Source organism: Typha latifolia, chromosome 12 (genome assembly GCF_019914945.1).
Source record: "Typha latifolia isolate L0001 chromosome 12, TyphaL0001v2, whole genome shotgun sequence".
Taxonomy (NCBI): domain Eukaryota; kingdom Viridiplantae; phylum Streptophyta; class Magnoliopsida; order Poales; family Typhaceae; genus Typha; species Typha latifolia.
The window spans coordinates 5,941,139-5,963,185 of NC_133097.1; the positions used below are offsets into that span (position 1 = coordinate 5,941,139).

Consider the following 22,047-nt stretch of genomic DNA (forward strand, 5'->3'; position numbering starts at 1 on the left):
ATTAGTACATAGAAAGGATTTAACAACGACATATGACAAAATGAAAAATGGAAAAAGGAGGGACATTGTAAAGATTAAGAGAAGCTTACAAGGAATCCTCAATTACTAGGCAGAGAGATGGATCAACATTCATCCTTTTTGCAGCTTCCAGAAATCTACAAAATAAAAAATTTAATACTGGATGTAACAAAAATCAGCTTGACTCGGGGAGTAATAAAATTAATTTCCTAAACTATAGAATGATAACGGGAGGACAATAAAAGATGTCTTAGTGTCTCACATTTTTGGAGATGGCTTCCCCATTTCTACTTCATCATCACCAACAATGGCAGAAAAGGATTCTTTTTCCAGCCTAAATATCAAAAAAAAAAGAAAAAGATAGAGACAATACAATTTTAAAAAAGGCACGATAACCACAATGCACTAGAAAATTTAACAATCAAATGATCAATATATGACTGCTTCTCTAGTATCTGAATAAGTATACCATGATGGCAAGAAAGCTTTGCTTCTATATTTCAACTTTGGAGAGTTCGAACTTCGAAGCTAAAGCCATCGCCATCTTGTTACTCCTTAGATGTTCGCTTAGTTGATTAGTCCTGGGAGAGCTTAAATGTTACACCACCTGTAATAAGCCAACTACAATATCAACCTACAAAAGAAATTAAATAGATATCCTAAAATAATAAAAAAATTGATGCCCAACTGCAGATAATGAGTTTATCTGGAGTTACACAATAACCAAATTGATTACAAAAGTTTAATAAGCTCCAAACTAGATCTAATAAATTAAGAAGCTGGAATACTATTAAATTCTAAAAGGCAGTAATATGCAGGTATTTGCGTCTGTTATTTTATTGTTTACAACTTTCAATTATCATTGATGAGAACTTCTACCTTACTTGCAGCCCATTTAGCTGCTGAAAACTTTTCCGATTTACTCTCAGTTCACACCTCAGGAGTATATTTTGGTTGGGCTGGATGATTAGCATGCAAAGCGGGGTATCTGCAAGATGGTAATGCGTATAAGCAGTGATTTTTTTTTTTTTTTGTTATCATTTTGTCTATCAGCTAATTTGTTATTCAACCTTTTATTTTTTGTATTTTTCATATTATTTTCATATGATACTGTTACTATTTTGACTAACTATATATATATATATATATATATATATATATATATATATATGAAATTGAAAAAATGTCTCTGAGACTAGTTACTAGTTATTTGATAAGCTCCTTGCAGCAAAGCAATTGTCAAGGCTAATCCTCAAATTTTATTCTAAATTATTCTTAGCCATGCCACGGGCCCAGGAAATAGGTATTTATTGCTTACTAGCAATATTTCTTCCTTGCGAGGAAGTAAAATTCACTAATATTTCATAACAAGTTTGGATGAACTCTTCTGCATGTTGGAATTAGATCAAAGAAAACCTACCTTCCTAACGAGATCAAACAAGATTTAATTAAGTCTATGCTCGAAGAATCATTGATACATATCTCGTTTAACAGTCCATTCAAGATATAAATAGTACAAAACCAACAACATCACATTGCAGGTGATTGTTCTTACAATAGTCAGGGAATGTAACCATTTTGAATCTAAAATCAAGACATTAAGAAGACCAAACTAGTCATAGCTCAAATATGCCTTCCATCTCCAGGACTCCTGCAGCTGCCACCTCCTCACCAATGTAGTGGTATGCATTCTGATCTTCTCCACAGGTTGGAAGTTGTAAAAGACGAACACATAAAAGGCAAGGCTTGCAGGCATATAATAGGACAACATCAAGTAAAGGTGATCATTGGGCAAGCCAGGCTGGGTTCAAGTCGACCAGGCTTACATGTTTGTTTACGACCTGATCCACAAATCACTCGAACCGGGCCAAATTTGGGGCTAGAATACTATAGCCCGTTACCGCGCATTCTTTTCCTGAAATGTGGTTTTATAAATTCTGAACTACTCTTCATATGAATATAAAATATCTCTCAGTTCTAACTGATGTATGCCTATAATTTACTCAAAGAACTTTATATATTATCTCTAAATACAAAGTTTTATTGAAACAATCCATCAACTGGACTCAAGGTTCAAATGTCGGGACTTCATGATCAGATCCCCAAGCAGCTTTGTATAAAGATCTTGTGAAGATACTTCTATAATAGTCCTCCTTCCTTTTCTTTAGTAAATAACAAATCATTCGCTCAACCTCGGATTTAACATGCCAATACAGGTCGTTCACTTTATTCCTATCTTGCAATATCCCATCATTTCCACTTGTAACAATTGGTTTACCAAATAGATAGTAGAACCTGCCAGGTATCTTAGGAAGAACTCCTGGGAAGCACACACTAGGATAATCATCCCTATAATAAGAACATTACTATGTTAACACCAAGAAGTGACAATCAAGACCATAAGAATGACGAATATCAAAAATATATTAACAGAAAATTTATAGGATGATTACCTTATTTTTAAATTCTCACTATAGAATCTTGTCATATCTTTCCCAAAAGGAAGGGTCAATACATCATCAAAGGATAAAAGCAACTGTATTCATTTTGTAGAAGAAAAATAAAGCATGAGTCAGGCAACTTCATATAAGTCTTTAAGGAGAGCAGGACGATAAATACGGTAGATATATATACATAACTAATGGACAATGTATAATTAAAAAATGAAAATAATAGTTGTTGACTTAATTATTACATATTAATATACATACATCCAAGCAAAGTGCCTTATAATGGATGATGATAAACTTTTCTTTTTGTAAAATAAATCTGTTTTCAAAAATAAATAGAGGTACAAGTTAGAATCACTCTCAGCATGAGCAAATCACTGTCATTGAAAGTGTTCTGTTTTCAGAAACAAAGGTTTATTTATAACTACAAATTCTAGTACATTTCTCAGAGTAAGGACCAGAGGATTAAACATAAATTGCAACTAAAAGTAAGTGCGTGCTGACCCTAATACTTGAACAGTTGAACCTATAATGGAGGAAAACATTAGCTCTGTGACTGGGTTTAGGAGAGTCCGATGTATTTCCCACAACTTCATCTCAAGAGACTCTAATTTTGTATCTCTTGAAAGTTGAAACATCAAATTCAAAATTTTCCTAAGATTTACAGAAAGTAAAGTAGTATACCAATTGTTGTACTTTACTGTACCATTAATCCACAAGTCTTGCTAATCATTTAGTAACTTAGGTTCTTGGTTTCTAAGAATTTGCACGTCAATATTGCCGGTGACAATAATTTCATCATCAAAATACACAATAATGATCTATTCTAAAATCTGAAATACCTGAAGTTTTTTTAGCTGTTTCTCTTTGTAACACCCAGATTTAAATTAAAAAATATCTATAATTATAAAAAAAAAATGCACGAGCCAAGCACGTGCATCTTGCGTCCCAGCTTGCCCCCCCCCCCCCCCTCCGTCCTCTCCTTCTTTTCCTTCTTCTCCGTGCACATGGCGCTGCCCCCCTATTTCCTCCTCCACCCTACCATCTCTCTCTCCATCTCCTTCTCTCGAGCTACCGACACCGGAGTCAACGAAGCCCCGAACCTGGAGCCGACCCGTGCGTACCCAAGTCCTAAAACCCTCTTGATAAGCCCTTAAACCCCCTTGATTAATTTCAGTAATCAACTTCCCTCATCTCGCCTTCATCGGAGTCCCGGCGCCGACGACTTCACGTCTAACCATCTGGTCCGAGAGCTCTGGTGGGGGGGAGGGGGGGAGAAGTACCTTAGGTGGTGGGGGGGACCTCCATGGCCGCCGGCCATGTTGTACACCTCGGCACCCTGTCGGCCACCTCGGCTCCTGCTCCCTCGGTGGTGGCCGCACCTCCCTCCTCTGTCTCCTTCCCTTGGAAGGAGATGGGGGGGGGTTAAGTAAAACCCCCACTTGCTCTCTAGTGGGCTGCGGTCAGACCGCAACCCACAAACTCATCTTTGGTGGGCTGAGGTTGGACTGCAACCCACCAAAGCCATTTGGTGTCGGCTACGAGTTGGACCGCAGCCCACAAAACCTTTGTACTGCTGATTTGAGGCCCGAGCCCAATCTAGCACATCTCTTGGGCACCTGCGGTAAGCTGGGCTAGGCTCAAAGCCCAGCCTAGGCCCATGGAGTTTATTGACCCTATAAGCCCCATTTCCCTATCCTCACCTTATTAATTAATTAGCCTAACTACTCTCCTAAAGATAAATTTTTATTACCTAAATAGTGTAAATATTAGGATGATATGGAACTCAACCCTAGGAAACTCTTGACTCATGTGATATGCCTAAACCTAAATTCTCTAATAAGATAATTAATTCTATTAATTCACTAACTTTACGGATGACTTTACTTGCGTGAAATGTTAGTCTCGACACAGCGCGAGGAGGATTTTAAGATCCCGGAGGAACCGACTAGTTGAGGAGAGTTAGAGTACTATGAAGATCCCCAAGCGAGTAGAATTTATATGAGTATAGAACAATGTAGTTTTTGATAGTATACTCTTCATGATGTTATAAGAATGATAATATTAGCGCATGCATTTAGTGTAACTATTATGTATCTTGGTATGTGCAGTTGTTGATAGTATACTCTTTATGATGTTATAAGAATAATAATGTTAATACATGCATTTAGTGTAACTATTATGTATCTTAATATGTGCAGTTGTTAATAGTATACTCTTCCTGATGTTATAATATGATAATGTTCGCACAGGCATTAATGTAATTATTATATACATCCTAGTATGAGACACTCTTGCATAAACATCTGTAATGAAATGAATGTAGAATATAATGACCATGATGACTATGACATGACTTACACATTAATAGATACCGCACCACTTGTTCTGACTAGACAATGCCCTCTACTCGCTCAGTCTAGGGTTAAAGATAGAGTGTATCGTATATAACTTATACTATTAGCGGTCTACACCTGAGGTCGTTAGCCTGAGTGGCATTCAAGTAATTACACTACATGATTAAAACTAGATTGTGATGATAGTAAAAACATGATTGTGAGGTGAGGATATATCCCTAGCGGTACTCGACGATGTAGGGTCATAGTATCCACTTATGAGCTGAGAGCTCTTGACTATTCCGCTGAGATCGGTGATAATTTAGAGATAGTGAGATATGAACCTACGACCGGGATCCTTAGTCTGATAACCACAGACAACCGGTCACATGCAGCGTCGCCATGCATGTTTGGGTGACATTACCACTAGATGTGTGTATATTCTTCCTCGATGTATGAGATGATGGGTGGTTACATGATGAATAACTTTTGAAGAATATCTAAATTATGTGGTAAATAGCTTAGTGAATATACGATAGTAAATAATAATTAATGCCTTAGTGAGCATGACTAACCCTCATTGACTTATGTGAATATGAGGAAAACTCACCTTTTTAATTCTAAACATAACATGTGAATGTTATGATTGAGATTTATATGAATAAGAGATTATATCAAACTTTATACTTGTGTAAGCTTATTCTGATATAATTAGAAGTTGGCATGTTCAAGGGCAATAACATGTAGTCTATATCGTTTGCATTGATTTAGTAACTCATTGTAAGTCATTTAGATAAGCTTATTCTATTGATAGCAACTATAGGCATGCATAAGAATATGCACTTGTGATTTTATTGTTATAGATTATATAGATTCTATTCACTGGACTGTGTGCTCACCACCTCTTAGTGGCATCATTTCAGAGTTAGGGGAAGCAGATGCGAGTAGCGAGGAGTAAATGCATTTATTTCATTTAGAGTTACCTATATTTCTATTAGTTGTATTGAGCCCCTGCGAAGGTATTATAATTGGAGTTGTATTATAGACGTATATCTTTGAAGGCTTGTTGTGGTTTGTGTGAAACTTGTATCCAGACTCATATTTTGTTTGAGATCATTTATAATATGAACCTATATTTCTATGTGTCTTGTGGAAACATATTATTGACAGGTCACGTGATGCACCGTGTGTGAGGATTTACCCACGTGGTATACACGTATATTTGAAGGTTTGGGTGTTTCACTCTTATTGATTGAATAACGTGAGACTTCGAGTGCTCAGTCTTAGCATTGAGCCCTCCCTAGTGGTTCCACCTCTAGTTGCTTTTAGTTTTTTCTATAATCAAATAATAAGGAAGGGCCTCTGCCATGCAATAGGCTGCATCCACTCTACATGTCCTATTATATAAGACTATGTGTTCATACAACATAGGTGATTGTTGATGTTCAGTTAGGAAGCAGGTCATAATTTATGGAATATCTGAGGCATCTTCACCAAAAAGTAATGACTGGACAGAAGAATGTCCCAAAAATAAGAGGAGAAGGAAAGACAAGGCTATGTTTGATGTCTGTAGAATAAGTCACTTGACACAGATCAAATTGCAAACAAACAAAATCTAAGTACCTAGCATAAATGGTTGTAAAGAAGGATCAATAATAACAACCCTGCATACTTCATTCAAGGACTGATGGATGTGATTTTGAGAACTTTGACACAGCAGAAGATATTTAACAAATTCATGCAGTAGTACAGAACTATAATATATCACATTCTTCAGACATCTAATAAAAGTTCAAATGAGAATTGATTCAAGACTTCAAAAGTCAGAAATATAGCTCACTTCTATCAGATCATCTTCACCGACTGTTCCAAATGGTACAATCGTGGCACTAAACTGAGCAGCCATTCTAATAAACTCAGGTTGGCTTGGCCAAAACAACTTGTACTCCTCACCCTGAAACCATCCACGAATAGGATAATAGAAACAAAGACACACACTCTTATAACAGAATCGAGCACAACATGAAAGGTACATGCACAAAGGTAGTACCTAACCAAAAAGCTAGAACACAAGCATGTCAAGGCTACTTTTTCCATTTTTCTAATATTGTTTTAAAAAGAAGTATTTACTATTTATAACAAATAAAGGAGAAAAATATGCATAGATGGCAAAAGGATGGAAGAGCAATAGCATGTTTCCACAGAGTAGGAACATTGTTACTTGTTAGTGAGATACTACCGTTTGCAACAGCTTCAATTTCATGGCTTCTCCACACTATCTACTGAAGTATCCGATGCTAATTCTCACAAAAAGAATGCCTTTACATATAATTAATAGAAAATGTCAGAGATTTGATGGAAGGAAAAAAAATGAATGTCAACAGAGAAAAATTCTACAAGGAGAATAGATTTACAAACAATGCACATTAAAAATAGTGCACCTATAGTTTGGTTCCCAGGTTAGTTCATGGAACCAAATATGCATTTGAGACATATTAGATCTACAAAAATGGATATGCTAGTTTATGAACTTTATTGTTGGAAGATGTCCTTAGAGAAATTTAATAGATATATAAGGTTGAAAGAAAAAGAAAGTTTTAAGCAATAAAGAAGTGAAAAAAGTAAGTATAAATGACACTTTAATATTACATTACCTAATTAGGGTTATTGCTTGAGAAGTTTCAGCTCACCTTGTGATGAAGAGCTTCACGGTAACCACCAGGGTAAAGAAGAACAAATTCCTGTTCTGATAGTAATCGGTAAAAAAGTCTCATTGATACAGGGACTCCGCCATATACATTTATGGAGTCAAAAATGCCTTTCCCCTTCGATGAACTTTCAATCATGTCTGGAAATAGAAAAGGGTGAGCTATACCACGAAGAGCAATTCTTTTTTCCCTCAAGAACTCCCTGACAAGAGGAACCAAGTCAAGTCCAAGGTACATGTGATTGCCAACTAATAGAACAGGACCATCATTAGGAATCCCAGAAAGACCCCTCACAATCTTGCCATCTTTCATGGTTGAAAGCATCACTGGACCAGTCACTTCGTAGAAGCGTCTGTATGACAATAATCCACAATATCAATAACCAGGTAACATTACTGTCAAAATGGAGTATAGATCATTACCTAGTTGCTTTAACAAGTATTTCAAATTCTGTCATAGTTGGTGGCAAGTAATCCGATATACGGTCATACTTCCTCGAGTGACGATACATATTGGCAGATTTAATGATGGTTGATAAATGCACATCGCCTTCCTGCATAATAGATGATAATATATGTTTGTCAAGTTCAAAACATGTTCGGATATTGATGAACATATCAAAGATGCATGTCCAGCAACCCATAAATCAAATCCAGAATTTTTTTGAACAGTATAATCTGCTTATTGAGTACAAACATTAATACAGATAACATTTCTAACATGCTTGCTCTTGATGCAGATTGGAAGGGAAGCTCCAATTAATGAGAAAAAGATGTATCAGGGGTAGAACTTCCATTCAATTTCACTTCCCAGAGCCCCAGATGTATTCCTGGCTCAAGATCTTAACTTTCATGGTTGTTTGGTAACTTTTGATTTCAATGCCTTCAGAGTCGGAAAATACAAAGAAGCACAGAACTAACACAATTCTAATTAAGGGAACATAATTAAGTAATTAACCTTAATCCCATGATAATAGAATCATATAACTCATCCACAGTAATTCTGAAATTAAAAAGCAACAAATCTGTGTTATTGTATAGGCAAAAAATTAACTGGCCGTACTTGAATTTCTGTGATATCATATTAGTTTCCCAAAGGAAATTAACATGATAATTTCCTCTGCTTCTAAACTAAAAATTGAGAGAATAAGACAGTAAAAAATAGAAGAATGGATATTGTTAACTCACTAACTATTCTAAAACTTTAAGCTATTAGAGAATGACAACTTTTATAATTTCTATTCTAACACTCATCTTCACTTCTAGATTTAAGACATTTTGAGTAATCCAAGAAGTGAACTTGAATTAAGTGGGTGAAGATTTTATATTTTAAATGACAAGTGGATTTAGCAGGATTTGAACTCAGAGTTTTTGCTCTAATAGAATGATAATATGTTAACTCATCAATTACTATAGAAGCTTAAGCTATTAAAAAATGTCATTTTTAACTTTTTATATTATATATTCTAACAGATATATAGCATTTACTTCATTTGGAAGACTCTCGATTGCTAGAGAGATGCTTATCATTGAACCGTTACAATTCAATGACTCTCACACTGTGCATGCATGTGTGTACGAGTGGCTTTGCTCCTCTTCACCTACCAGTAGAAGGTTGTGACCATGATCCTTGAAGTAGCGAACCTTGCAATTGCCCAACAGTTTCTGAAGTCTTTTAGCTTCATCTTCACTAGGAAGTAAACTGTCCAGGCAACTAAACAATAACAAAATATTTTGGTAGTAAGGTACCACATCTACATTTAGAATATTGAAAAGCTAACAAATCTCTGGTAAAGTAAAAGAGAAAGACAGTATATACACTACTGAAAAGATCTGGTAAGAGAACAAGTGACAGTAGCAACCTCAGCACTAAAAGTTCTTAAACAAATTAAACCTAACACTAGAGGCAAATTGGCAAGATGGTACTAATATCTTTTTTGTAGATTTAATGGCGATTTGAGTAGTAAATTAAGTACAGTTTATATACCAAATCTTATGTTTGATATTATGGTACACTTGTTTTGGTAAACTGGAATTATTAATCCTATATTTCATTATTTCTAATGGTTGATTTTGGCAGTCAGATAACCACTTATTTAAAAGAAATGCCCCAATTTCTTTAAAAAAACTCAAATTGGTTCTTGCATAAGTTAAAAGTTAAAACTGGCTGAAACTTTATGTCAGTTTGACAATCCTAAAACCATCAAGCTGAGGATAACCAAGAAAAATACAGAAGTGAAAAGATTTGTTCTTTGAAGGATAGAAACCTGGCTAGCACCAATACTTCAGCTTTAACTGCCTGGAGGTGAGAATTAGCATAAGAAGCAGCTGACTTGAGTAGCTCAATTTTCCATGAAAAGGTATCCCTTGGTAACGTTTCAAATAAAAACTGCAAGAAGCTCATCAAGACCTTCTTTAGTACTAAATTTGTTACAATTCTGAGAGTTTGTCTCATTACTCAGAATATCAATAGAATATAATGCAAAAGGAAGTATTAAGTAGAGATATCTAGAGTCTTGTGAGAAACTTTGTGCCTAGAATCACTTTTAGTTGAGTTGGGCAAAGAGAAGTATTGAGTAGAGGATGGCAAAACTGGCAATGGGAAGGAGTATTGCGTAGAGGATGCCAAAACTACTTTGTTGTTAGAATGTGAACTATAACTAGAGCCACTGCAAGAACCCAAATCAAATCCATCATGATAACTAGGTTCCTAATAATTTGACGGCAAAAGAAAATTATATGATTATTTCTAGCGTGACATACTTGTGAATAACAACTATATATGAATCAGATGAATAGACTTGTTCTCCATCTTTTGTATTTTTCAATCTTGGCCTTTTAAATCAGATTTGCATCACATAAGTATGATTCTCTTATAGAAATCTCTCTGAAACCTTTCTATAATGAAGAAACAATCTTCTCTTATAGAAATCTTTCAGAAACCTTTCTATAATGAAGAAACAATCTTTGTATCTTTGCTGATTTTATGTTTGGTGCAAGTGAGTAGACAAGAATGTTTGTGAATAAACTCTTAGACATTCATTGTAGTAAACATTATAAAATATGCTTGTATGAAAAGATATAACCACAATTTACTTATGCTGTTAATGGACATCTGACTGCCAAATGATGTGAAGGACATCCAGTAGCAGGAAAGAGTGAAAGAATGTGATGCGACGGCTCAAAGCGTGAAGAGAAAACTAAAGTACCAAGGTCATTACCATCCCATTTCAGTAAGCCCATGGAACCTTTAGCCTATCAAGCAACTAGTACCTCGATGAGAAATTTATCAACAAGAACAACAGAATCACTATTCATAAGTTTAAAATTCTTCTAGTCATATCTGTGATATTTTCTGGGTTACCAAGCTTTCTTTGCTTATAAATTCAGCAGGGAAATAATTTGAGAAGATTCTTATGATCACCTTACCTTCCAATAGCTAGTCCAACTTCTCACAAACTCAATTACTAAAGAGGAAGTGATTTGTGTTTACCAATAAATGATATACAATAATAAGGAAGTGCATGACTAATTCTACATAAACAAACAAAATCTAGGATTTGTCAAAAGTAATGAATTGATGATGCAAATTCAGATTTGGAATGACCATAACAAATTAAAGACAGTAAAAAACATGGTGAGAATACTAAATTCATGAATTGTAATAAAAGGGCAAATACAAGAAAGACTCCAAATTCAGATTTGGAGATGTGTAGAAGTTATTTAAAATGGAAAACTTCATTGTAGAAACTAGAATGTGAAAAAAATATATATAATGTTTAATATGGTGACAATAAGAGTTCCATTAATTTAGAAATACAAGCTCTCCTCATGGGGACGTCTGGGTATACCAACTTAGTACCGGAGTAGATATAGAATTCAGGTAAATAGACTCATTCACCGAGATCAGATATGAGAAATGGCAAAGGTGTCGTCTTCAGGTGACCTCTAATTTTTGAGGATCCATATGTCAAAGGACACATAAAATAGAAATATAGCACTATTATAAGACTAACAGATTCATAGCGATATCAAATATCTGAGAGATGATGATTGTAATAACCAGAAAAAAAAAGTGATGCATGATGCGCGTGAGCCATCACACCTCTCCCCTCGCCCGTTACACAACAATGAGAACAAAGGGAGAGTATATACTTTGACCCAGAAAGAGGTTGAGCATTCATCATCTGTGGTGCAAGGTACCTTGTCTATATCGTTCACATCTGCTAGAGTTCTCATCGACTTCAGTGCCACACATTCTTTTACTTCACCTGCTTTTATTCATCTATTACCTATTATACTTGAAGTCATGGAATCATGTTTAGCAGTGATAACACTTATAGAGAGAACTGTACTTTTAGATCATATTTGTAGATCTTACTTAGTAAAGAATGTGATCAGAAACTCCCTGCATATTTTATTTGTTTAGATATACATGACTTTGATGTCATACTAGGCATAGATTGTCTGTCTACACATCATGCAATAGTTGATCGTAAAATGAAGAGAGTCGTGTTCCCCATTCTAATAAACAAGAATTTTGAACGGAAGATTCCTACAACCAGTATCATCTCTGCCCTTCAGGCAAACCAGTTATTGAGAAGAAAAAAAATGTCAAGGCTATTTGACATTTATAGTGGGAACAATTTTAGTGATGAACGAGATTCCAAATGTGTTACCCAATGATCTACCTAGTCTTCTACCTAATAGAAAAAAAGATTTCACCATTGAACTTCAGTAGCAAAGGTGTGCAGCTTCCTTGGATTGATGGGATACTATAGAAGGTTTGTGAAGGAATTTTCATGTATTGCATTATTACTTACTCACCTCACTGAGAAAGGGGTAAAGTTTGAGTGGACGGGTGATTACAAAAATAGTTTCCAAGAGCTCAAGCAGAGATTGGTCACAACTCTTTTTTCATTTGCAATGGAGACCAGCAACTTCGTGATTTATAGTAATGTATCCCATCAAGTAATGTATCCCATCAAGGCTTAGGTTGTGCTTTGATGCAGCATGGTACAGTGATAGCATATGCTCATAAGCAACTTAAGGTTCATGAGAACCTGATAAGAACTACCATACTCATGATCTTGAGTTGGCTATAGTTATTTATTTTTGCATTGAATATTAGCACCAATCTTTATGAAGAATCTTATGAGATTTTAACAATTCACAAGAACCTCAAGTATATCTTCACATAAAAGGAGCTTAACTTGAAGCAATGTAAGTAGCTGAAGTTGATCAAGGATTATAATGTCAACATCAATTATCATCTAGGAAAAGCAAATATGGCGACATATGCCCTACGCAAGAAATTTTTAGAAGAAAACTCGGCAGCACTCACTTGTCAATAGTGCATCATTGAGGATTTCAGACGCTTAGAAATAGAGGTCACATCCCATCAGAAGGGAGAGAGTAGCTTTGTCTAGCTATTTGGTAGTCAAACCTACACTTCTAGGTTTTTATCCAAACTACTCAATTGGAGGGCACTATCTCACGAAGGTTCTAGAAAAACCAAAGAAAGGAGAAACTCCTCATTACTCGAGGTCAAATGACGAATTGCTCAAGTATCAGAACAGTGTATGTGTTCTAGCTAATGAAGAGTTGAATGATGAGATCATATCAAAGGCTCACAATTTAGGATTCCACATTCACCCAGGCAGTACAAAGATGTATAGAGACTTGCAGGAGAATTTTTGGTGGAACGGCATAAAGGACATTACTCATTTTGTGGCTAAATATCTTATTTATTATCAAATTAAGGTCGAGCATCAAAGATTTATAGTGGTGACCTTTACCTTTGTTTGAGTGGGAATAGGACGTAACTATGGATTTTGTCCTCACACCAGATCAAATCATGATGCAATTTAGGTAGTTATGGACAGATTAACCAAATATGCCCACTTCTTGCCTATATGTATGACTTACTCTCTAGACCTCTTTGGACAACTCTATATTAGGGAGATTATCCAACTCCATAGAGCACCGATGTCTATTGTGTCTAACGTGATCCTCGGTTTGCTACTAAATTTTGTTAAAATCTTCATTCTATCATGGGAACATGGTTGATGCTCAGCTCAACTTATCACCCGTAGACCGATGGACAATTCGAAAGGATTATCCAAATCTTTGAGGATATGTTGCGAGGTTATTTTTTTGATATGGAAAAGAAACTGGGATTATCATCTTTCACTCATGCATGTCCAATCATGATACCAAAAATCCAGTTGTGACACTATATTTTATTGTTAAAAAGATTTATTAATGAAGTTCTTGATCCTTTTTACCATGCGTAGTGATAATCAATGTCACGTCCTTCTGGATTAAAGTTTTATTATATAGGACTTTTGTAACTGCATTCTAGTTTTTGCTTCACTTAGTCTCTAAGAGAATTGATTATTAGAGAGTGAAGTCCAACACATATGCATTGAAAACTTGTTATTGAAGTACTAGAAAAGCGAAGTTGATAAAATGTAATCTTGATAATGAATAAATATAACATAGTAAAATGGCATTAAGAATAAGAACATTCTTACTTGATTCCTTAGTGTTGAGGATAAATTTCTTGATAATCTATCAACTGCCTGTAAAAATGTAGCCCCATCTTTAATACTCCTTAAAGCCATCTTTACTTCAGTATCTGATGTCATCCAAAAGAACAACCAAACAGAAGGCATATTCAAGTCAACTACCAAAGTATGAAAAACTACTAATAGACTAACAATGATACTTTACATCATGAAATAGAGTTTCGATCGATCCAAATCGCACCCTAACTAGTTTCTGTATACAAGCCGAGTTGAATCGGGCGACTCTACACTTCACCGATCTCTAGTGAGTCCCACTTTCTCTCTTTTATTGTTATTAGTTTTTTCTATTTCTCTCTCTGGTCGCTCTCTCTCTCTCTCTCTCTCTCTCTCTCTCTCTCTCTCATCTCTCATCTCTCATCATGGCTCCCTATGGCCACTGCATGGCTCTTTCTCTCTAGTCACTTCTCTCAATCTCTCTTACCCTCTTCCTCTTATTGTCTCTCCCCTCAAGCTCTCACTCACTCTATCCAAAATTGCATGTGGCCATTTTTTGGCTCTCAATTGTGCCAAAATTGTCTTACATCTTCCTCCCAACATTTATACTAGACATTCACTCTACCTCCCAATCTCGAGTTTTTGACCAAACTAGCCCTCTTCCAAACTTTTGTACACAAAATAGACCGCACCCCAAACTTAATACCAAAAGAGATCTATTTTACTGTAGCCGTCAGTAAAATATTAAAATTATCAGCATTTTGTCTAAGAAAAGGAGATGCATAAAAGTTCATTGTCTTCTTAGATATAAGACATTGATTTGATCAGCTTTTCATGTGTGGCAACACAAAAATAATTAAGATAGACTCAGCTGAATTTATCAACATTTCATCTGAAAATTTCCAAACAAACTGCTGATAATATCAGCATTTACATATATAAACCTTTAATAAGATTAGCATTTTAGTTTGTTAACTTACAGATATAAATGTTTAACATAGTGATGTTTCTATCTAAAAGTAAAATGATAATTTATCAACATTTTATTGATAGCTATAGTGAAGCATATCCCTTCTAACATTAAGTTTGAGGTGTGGTCCATTTTGGTAATATTAAAAAAATTGAGAGAGGACTAGTTTGGTCAAAAACTCCCCAATCTGTACCAATCTTAAGTAGAAACATGTTTAGCATGTGAAGAACAAATGGACACATAAATAGCATTTCATATTTCAAGTACAAGACTCAATTCAGATATACCATTCAGATACTGATATCACAGAACTGATTCTTTTATGCAGGCAAAGAAAAGACACATCTATTGATATCAAAGAGGGAAAATTACAGCAATATTAATAAACAGTCAAATAAATAGATAAAAAGTTCAAGGTGACTGACTTACTAATATTAAAGCTCAGAAGAAATAGTAAAGTAATGCTTTGTTCGTTGTTAGACCAGTATCGCAAAACGGGGAACAAAGGCTGGAGTTCTGACTTATCAATTGATGTTGCTGAGAGAAAAGTGAAGAAAATTACTGTCAACCTGGAAATATCCTAGACAAGTATCGAAAGAGTCAAATAATATTTCAAGTATCAAACAAATCTAGTGACCAAGAAACTGACCTGGGTTAGATAATATTAGTACTAGATCAATTTGAGGATTATGAGCAGCTACCGCAAGTGCTAAGCATCCTCCAAAAGAATGCCCCATCAAATAAATTGGTTTATTTGGAGAAATGGAATGCTCAAGCCTCAGTGCATCCTCTAGAAGATGTACAAGTCCTTCAAATGGAAAAAGTAAGACAAATATGTCAGAAAGAGTAAATAAACCACAATCTGGATTCAAGAATATCAGCCAAGCAATTAAGGCAAATGTCAAAAACACATGAAACAACACTGAGTATTTACAACTATGAAAGGTTCTGAGAATAAAAAAATTTGAAATTCTGCACTGCCAACATTTAACACAGAACTAGAGAATATTGCACAGAATATAACAATATCAATCGCTTTTAAGATGGAAAATAGATCAATATAAAGAACTATCCCTGCATATCAAAGAAAAGTGGACAACTATCATGAAACTTTTACAGCAATGGGCATTTATTACTACCATATGAAAGCCATAAACTATGAATTCTATTGCATGATATCTGATCACGAGGTCATGTCGTCACTGATTTTATTGGGCACTTAATTAATTATTTACATTAATGAAATCTACAGCATGATCTCCATCCATTTAATGAACCATCAGAAATTAGTTGTCATCTACTCTCCATTTTACATTACATATCAGAAAAAAAAATCAAACATCGAAGTGTTGTGGAGATTGTGGAGATTGGTGGAGATTGTAAAAGTTTTGACGCTCAAGCACTAGAGATGTTTGTGGCATTTGGTTCGTATATAAGGGATACTTGTTCATGAATTAGATCTTCCTTAAATATTTTTTACAACCAAAATCTAACTTATACACATTTTGGTCAAACATTATATAAGGTAAATTACATAATAAATTATACACAAAATCTTATCACAAGTAAAGGGGTGGAATAAAGTTATGTATGTTTTCTAAAAAAGATATTTATTATAGTTAACATACTTATTCATAGTTTAGTAGCCAAATACAAATTTTTATATAAACTTATTGAAGGTAATTATTACATTTTACAACTAAACAGCAAAATATGTGTAAAATTATAGATGTACTTAGTTTACATTTAAAAGGTGTACATAAACTTATCCTTAAAAATATTATACAATATAGATTATTAATATAGGTGGGATTCCTTATTGGCCTAAGCTTGAGTTATAATTATTCATTAGTATTGATTGGCAACATCATTCTAGTCCTCCGATATGATTTGTTGTTCTGCAAGATTATTGTTTGCTAGATTGCCCTTCTGCTAGAACTATTTATAGTCTTTTTTCTCTTTTATTGAAAGGTCCGTAGACATAAATTTAGAAAAGGTAGGTTACAAAGATTCATAGGTGGATTAGTCCATTCTTTTGATAGAAGATCTTGAATGGCTAGACTAACAATAGCATGAGTGGCTTTGTTATTAAGCCGAAAAAGGAGACCTTGACATCCACCTCTTACAATCCAACATGAATGAGGAGATATTCCAAATGCAATCCCTACTATTTCTATTGCTCATGTTGACCAAATTGAGTTCAACCAGCACATGTTTGAATCACCCGAAAATTCCAAGTTGGAAGGCATTGAAGGCCTTTAAGCAAAAAGCTAAAGCCTCCCCATGGAGGGCCACATCACAAGTCTCCATTTTACTCATCTTTGGCCAAAATAACTTCATCAAGATAACGGTTATGAAAATGCCAATCCTACATTTGCAACCTCCTCGCTAGGCTCTGTCCCTCTAGGTCAAAATATCTCCGACTTGGGGAGGAGATTGAGAAGTCGACAAGGGATAGAGGTCAGGGGAAGCCTACAAAGGTGGCAAGGCATCAAGGGAGAGTAAGCCACTCTGATAAGAGATCGAGAGACGGCTATCTTCTCTCATGGCTAAGAGAGGAGAAGCTATAGAACCTTTGAAAACAAAGTTGTTGTGCTCTTTCCATAAAGCCCACATTAGGGCAAATGAGAAACAAACTTTGTCTAGGTTGAGGTCACTGATAGCTTTCAAGAGCCAATCTACGAGACTAAGGTCTATCTCTGAGGTACGCTAGTCGAATGGCAAACCAAGCCGCACGTGCAAGGTGGCACTCCAGGAAAAAAAAGTGCTCATTGATTTCAGCACCCAAGTGGCAAACAAGGCATGAATCATCGCCAAGAGATAGGAGACGCTTTGCTAGCCTCGCTTTGACTAGTAAGGCACCAACCAATGAAAGATAGAGGAAGGTTTTGATTTTGCGCAAGGTCTTGCACTTCCAAATGAAGGACCAAAGCTTACTGAGATTATGATTAGACAAAGAGGATGAATAACTGCCATTAGAGATTAAGTTGAAGGCAGACTTAGAGGAGAAGAGACCAGTGGTGGGCTCCAAACCATCTTGTCAAGATGCAAAGCCAAAGTTGGACAAATGTGGAGTAAGAATTGCATTGGCCACCTCAAGAGAAGGTAGCTTTGATCGACCTGTCATTCTAACAGCCGTCAAGTAATAGATCCTTGATGTAGCTAAATCCCAAAGGGAGATGGAGATTAGAAAGATCAATGATATGGAGCCACAGTTCAACTGTGATCAAGATAGAATCTCCATTGCCAACAGAAGTCCTAATGCTCGAGTTAGTCTCCCAGGAAAAGGTCTTTGGGAAATACCCAGCCTTCATAAGTTTAGCCCAAGCAGTTTCATGCTACTTAAGGAGTCTTCAAGCAAACTTAGTGAGTGACAAGAGCCAAGTTCACAAAGATGGAGGCCGGATCTAAACCGTCCCCGGACAAGAGAGGTCTACAAATATCAAATATGGTCCTACCTAACGAAGATAGAGGTGGTGCTTCGAAAGGTCAAACCCCCACAAGAATTCACACCAACGATGGCCATGCCACAGGCACGGTATGGTACGGCACTTGCAGGCCGTGCTGTAAGAAAATGAGAGGAAAAGGTAACACCTTCGCCGACGGCAACGGCGAGCTCGACGACGAGGTCGATAACAAAGTTATTAGGAGTGGTGTCGTGCGGCACCCCTCGTGCCACGTGCCAGTATGCCGCCGGCACGAGAAGCCCTAGGAAAGATGATGGTAGCCATGAAGTGAATCGGTTTTGAGCTTAGAGCTAATTTGATCAATATCAATCTACTAGCGTGGGAAAGGTGCATGGCTTTCCACCCCCAAAACTTCAATCTTAACTTCTCCAAAACAAAATTAAAAGCGGCAGACTTTGAGCAAGGAGTAATATGTGGACTACCGAAATACTTATTATTAAAGTCCAGAAGATTGAGCTTAAGAGCTGCAACAACAAGGGTGAAATCCGAGAGTCTTATATTGGAGCAGAAGTGAATAGTGGATTTTTCATAATTGATCGCTTGGTCAGAGAAGGAGCAGTAAGAGTCTACAATTGCTTTGAAGTTTGCAGCTTCTTTCAAGGTAGCTTTGACAAATAGAAGGAAGTCATACAAAGAGGATGTGGGTTAAGAGTGGAGCAGATCTTGTGACTTTGATCCAATGAGTTTTTCCCGGCTCTCAATAAATATAACTAGGCTAGCCTTCTTTGTTTCTCAAAATGAAAAGAAAAAAAAATGAAGAAGAAGAAGAAGAGAGGAGCCTAGAAGAGAAACTAATACAAAGCACTTGAGCATCAGATTTCAAATTCAAAGTAAGCTAATGGTACAATATAAGTAGATAGTTTTATTGAGAAGAGGATACCTTCAAATGGCGTGCGATCATGAATGGGAATGTGCATGCACCGGAGTTCAAAAATCCTGCAAATCCAAATGAACATATATGTAATTGTAACAATAAGAATTTAAAAAAGAGGTAGCTTAAGTTTACATTCTCTTATTTATATCTTAAATGTCCAAAGCTTTCTCTCTATTTCCATTTCAATTATGTTTAAAAGACCACATTATGTTCTCTTGAACCATTTCTTATTCTTCTGGTGTGAGTTTATGGGTATTTCTTATATCCACGTACTTTGCTATCTTTCATAGTCAAGACACAAGAGAATACAGCTTTAGATGCATTTATTTTCACAAAAATATAAGCACCTTAAGTAAGGTACTCTTGATTAACGAGTAAAAACAACAAGTAAGCTTTAGTGCCGCCTACTTGTGTTGTATGGATCTCCTTGACTAAGTATGTTTGTGTCCTCATATCATCATATTATCTAACCTTTATTGTGACTCTTTTATATTTTGTATCCAGATTCATATATTTATCTCTAAATATGTCCTTTATTGCCTAAATCTCTAGTCTCCCTTTCACGAACTTTAGCAAGTTTATATATGTTGTTTCCCCATGAATGGTACTTAATTTAGAATAGAAATTCTGATACACCATAAATTTGTCTTCACTAACTGCTTTCTCAGCATATTCCTTAACAATTTGAGCCAGAACATTATTTTCCAACATTAATTGAGTTTTGGACATTAGCATTCCACCACCAACTCCCTTTTGAAACTAATATCCTATTGTAGATGCACCAAGAACATCCTTTGCAGCATGTTGATATGATTAGTTATTCAGTGCATACTGTTTTCTTCTAAATTTATTGTTCTTCTTTTATTCTTATGTTTCTGAATCATTTTACATTTTATATTCTTATGTTAGACCTAGTGGTTTCTCCCACCAATCTATGTTGGTTTCTTAGTTAGGTTAATATTTTTGCCAGACTCTGGTGATGCAAAATATTGGACTTGGAAGAATCAAAAGGTCTAAGCCCCACTAACTTCATATGTTTCTGAATCATTTTATAGTTTTCCTTTTAAATCCCACCAACTGAATTTAGCTCAACTTCACTTTCTTTTATCACTTTCACTTTTAAGTACTAATGTAAGACCATCAATCCGTGGTAGCTGGAGGAGGATCAATAAGTGCCATGCCAATGAATAAGTAGTACCGATAGAGGGGGAATATCTTACTACTTTCTAATCCCACCTATGTTAAAATGTTCAACTATATATATCTTATTTTGAAGAGACATGATTTAGGGTCGCTTTGATCCATTTTAATATGCATTCTTGTTTTCTTGGCACTTGATCTATACATATTACGCTTCAAATTTCAAAATCAAAAAGAAATTTTGATTTTCCTGAGTTATTTACCAATATGAAAAGAGATAGTTGATAAAAGGTATTTTTGGACCTTTGTCCTGTGTCAATCTATTTAAATTGCCCCTTATCCACTATCAAAGGTAAAAGGTCAGATAAGAAACAGAGAGAGAAAAAAAAATAGAAGATCGATTTCCATGGTTCGATGGTGATTATCTTCAACCCCACTTATCCCAGTGGCCAAAGTTATAAATACCACATACTTACTTCTACACGAATCAAACATAAAGGAATGGATCCTCTCGTACCTCCCGAGAGCCTTATGATGCATGAGGAGCCCCAAGCCCACGCCACTCACATCTGCAAGAACCCAACAACCTCGCAAAACTTAATTGGAGAAACTGAGGAAAAGCAACAAAAGAAGAAAATTTTCAAATCTTTACCAGGCAAGAAGAACATGACAGGGGCATCTTCGATAGGTGGCCCGGCATCGAGGGGGCACAACCAGCGTGGCGGGCCGCGATCGTACTGGGCGAGATGGGCGACCGCATGAAAGTAGTCGTCAAGCTCACAAATTTTTTGACAGCCGTCATCGTACAACACCTCGAGACCTTTGTAACTTGCTCTTGGCCTTCCTCTACTAGCGATGGAGTGAAGCTTTCTTGGATTGGAGGAAACAAAGCGGGGAGGTCGTAGCGGAGAGGGAGAGGAGGAGAGGACTGGGAGGAGAAGGGAGGCCATGAGGCTTCTTGGGCTAGGGGAAGGCCGATCTCTTTCTTCTTTGGAGCATTTTTACGAACACTCTGAGGGCGTTTCATGTTAATGGTGCCTTGGGAGGAGGTTGTTCCTCTCTCTACGACGGAAAAACTTGAACGAGGAGTGAATGCGGCGTCGGGATTTGGGAAGTGAGAGGGGCGCGAAGAGCATGAATAGTGGTTGGCTAGAAATAAAAATTTTCAAAATATTATAATAACCACTACATTCTTCAAAACATCATTATTAATCTTATACCTCCCTTAAAAAATATGACATGGAATGAAATAACTCAATTGCAAAAAGTATAGATAGAAGATTGATAATAGCTCAAACAGTCACACCAGTATTAAGGTAATTTGATGGATTAATCTAGATGATAATGGGGCAAAATAATACAAATGAAAATTTAAAGGATAGTTTGATTTTAAGCATAACATAACAACAGATGAGTGATCTGCAAATTTACCTAAAGTAAAATAAAGTGATAATAATAGAAATAATAATTATAATAATATAATGAGTGATACTTCTGCAGCAGGAAACACTTTGTAAAGTGTACAGTTTTAAACTTATTTCAACAAAAAAGAAAAAGAAAA

General features: G+C 35.9%; 1 protein-coding gene across 3 annotated transcripts; it reads right to left on the reverse strand.

The window, feature by feature from the left end:
• Positions 1-1,489: 1,489 nt before the first annotated feature.
• On the reverse strand, positions 1,490-21,640 carry LOC140798467 (phytyl ester synthase 1, chloroplastic-like). Of its 3 annotated transcripts, none has more exons than XM_073152301.1 (13): positions 21,139-21,640; positions 21,004-21,055; positions 19,353-19,408; positions 15,655-15,813; positions 15,435-15,542; positions 14,048-14,151; positions 9,779-9,900; positions 9,117-9,225; positions 7,935-8,065; positions 7,495-7,864; positions 6,645-6,758; positions 2,472-2,554; positions 1,490-2,367 (listed from the first exon to the last, which is right to left on the reverse strand). In XM_073152301.1, exons 1-13 carry the CDS (start codon positions 21,434-21,436, stop codon positions 2,085-2,087), a joined length of 1,989 nt encoding a protein of 662 aa, XP_073008402.1. In that variant the 5' UTR covers positions 21,437-21,640; the 3' UTR covers positions 1,490-2,084. The 3 variants fall into 3 exon arrangements, with proteins under 3 accessions (XP_073008402.1, XP_073008404.1, XP_073008403.1); XM_073152303.1 differs by having other exon boundaries at positions 20,963-21,055; positions 21,139-21,152; XM_073152302.1 differs by lacking the exons at positions 9,117-9,225; positions 9,779-9,900.
• Between the last annotated feature and the right edge of the window lie 407 nt (positions 21,641-22,047).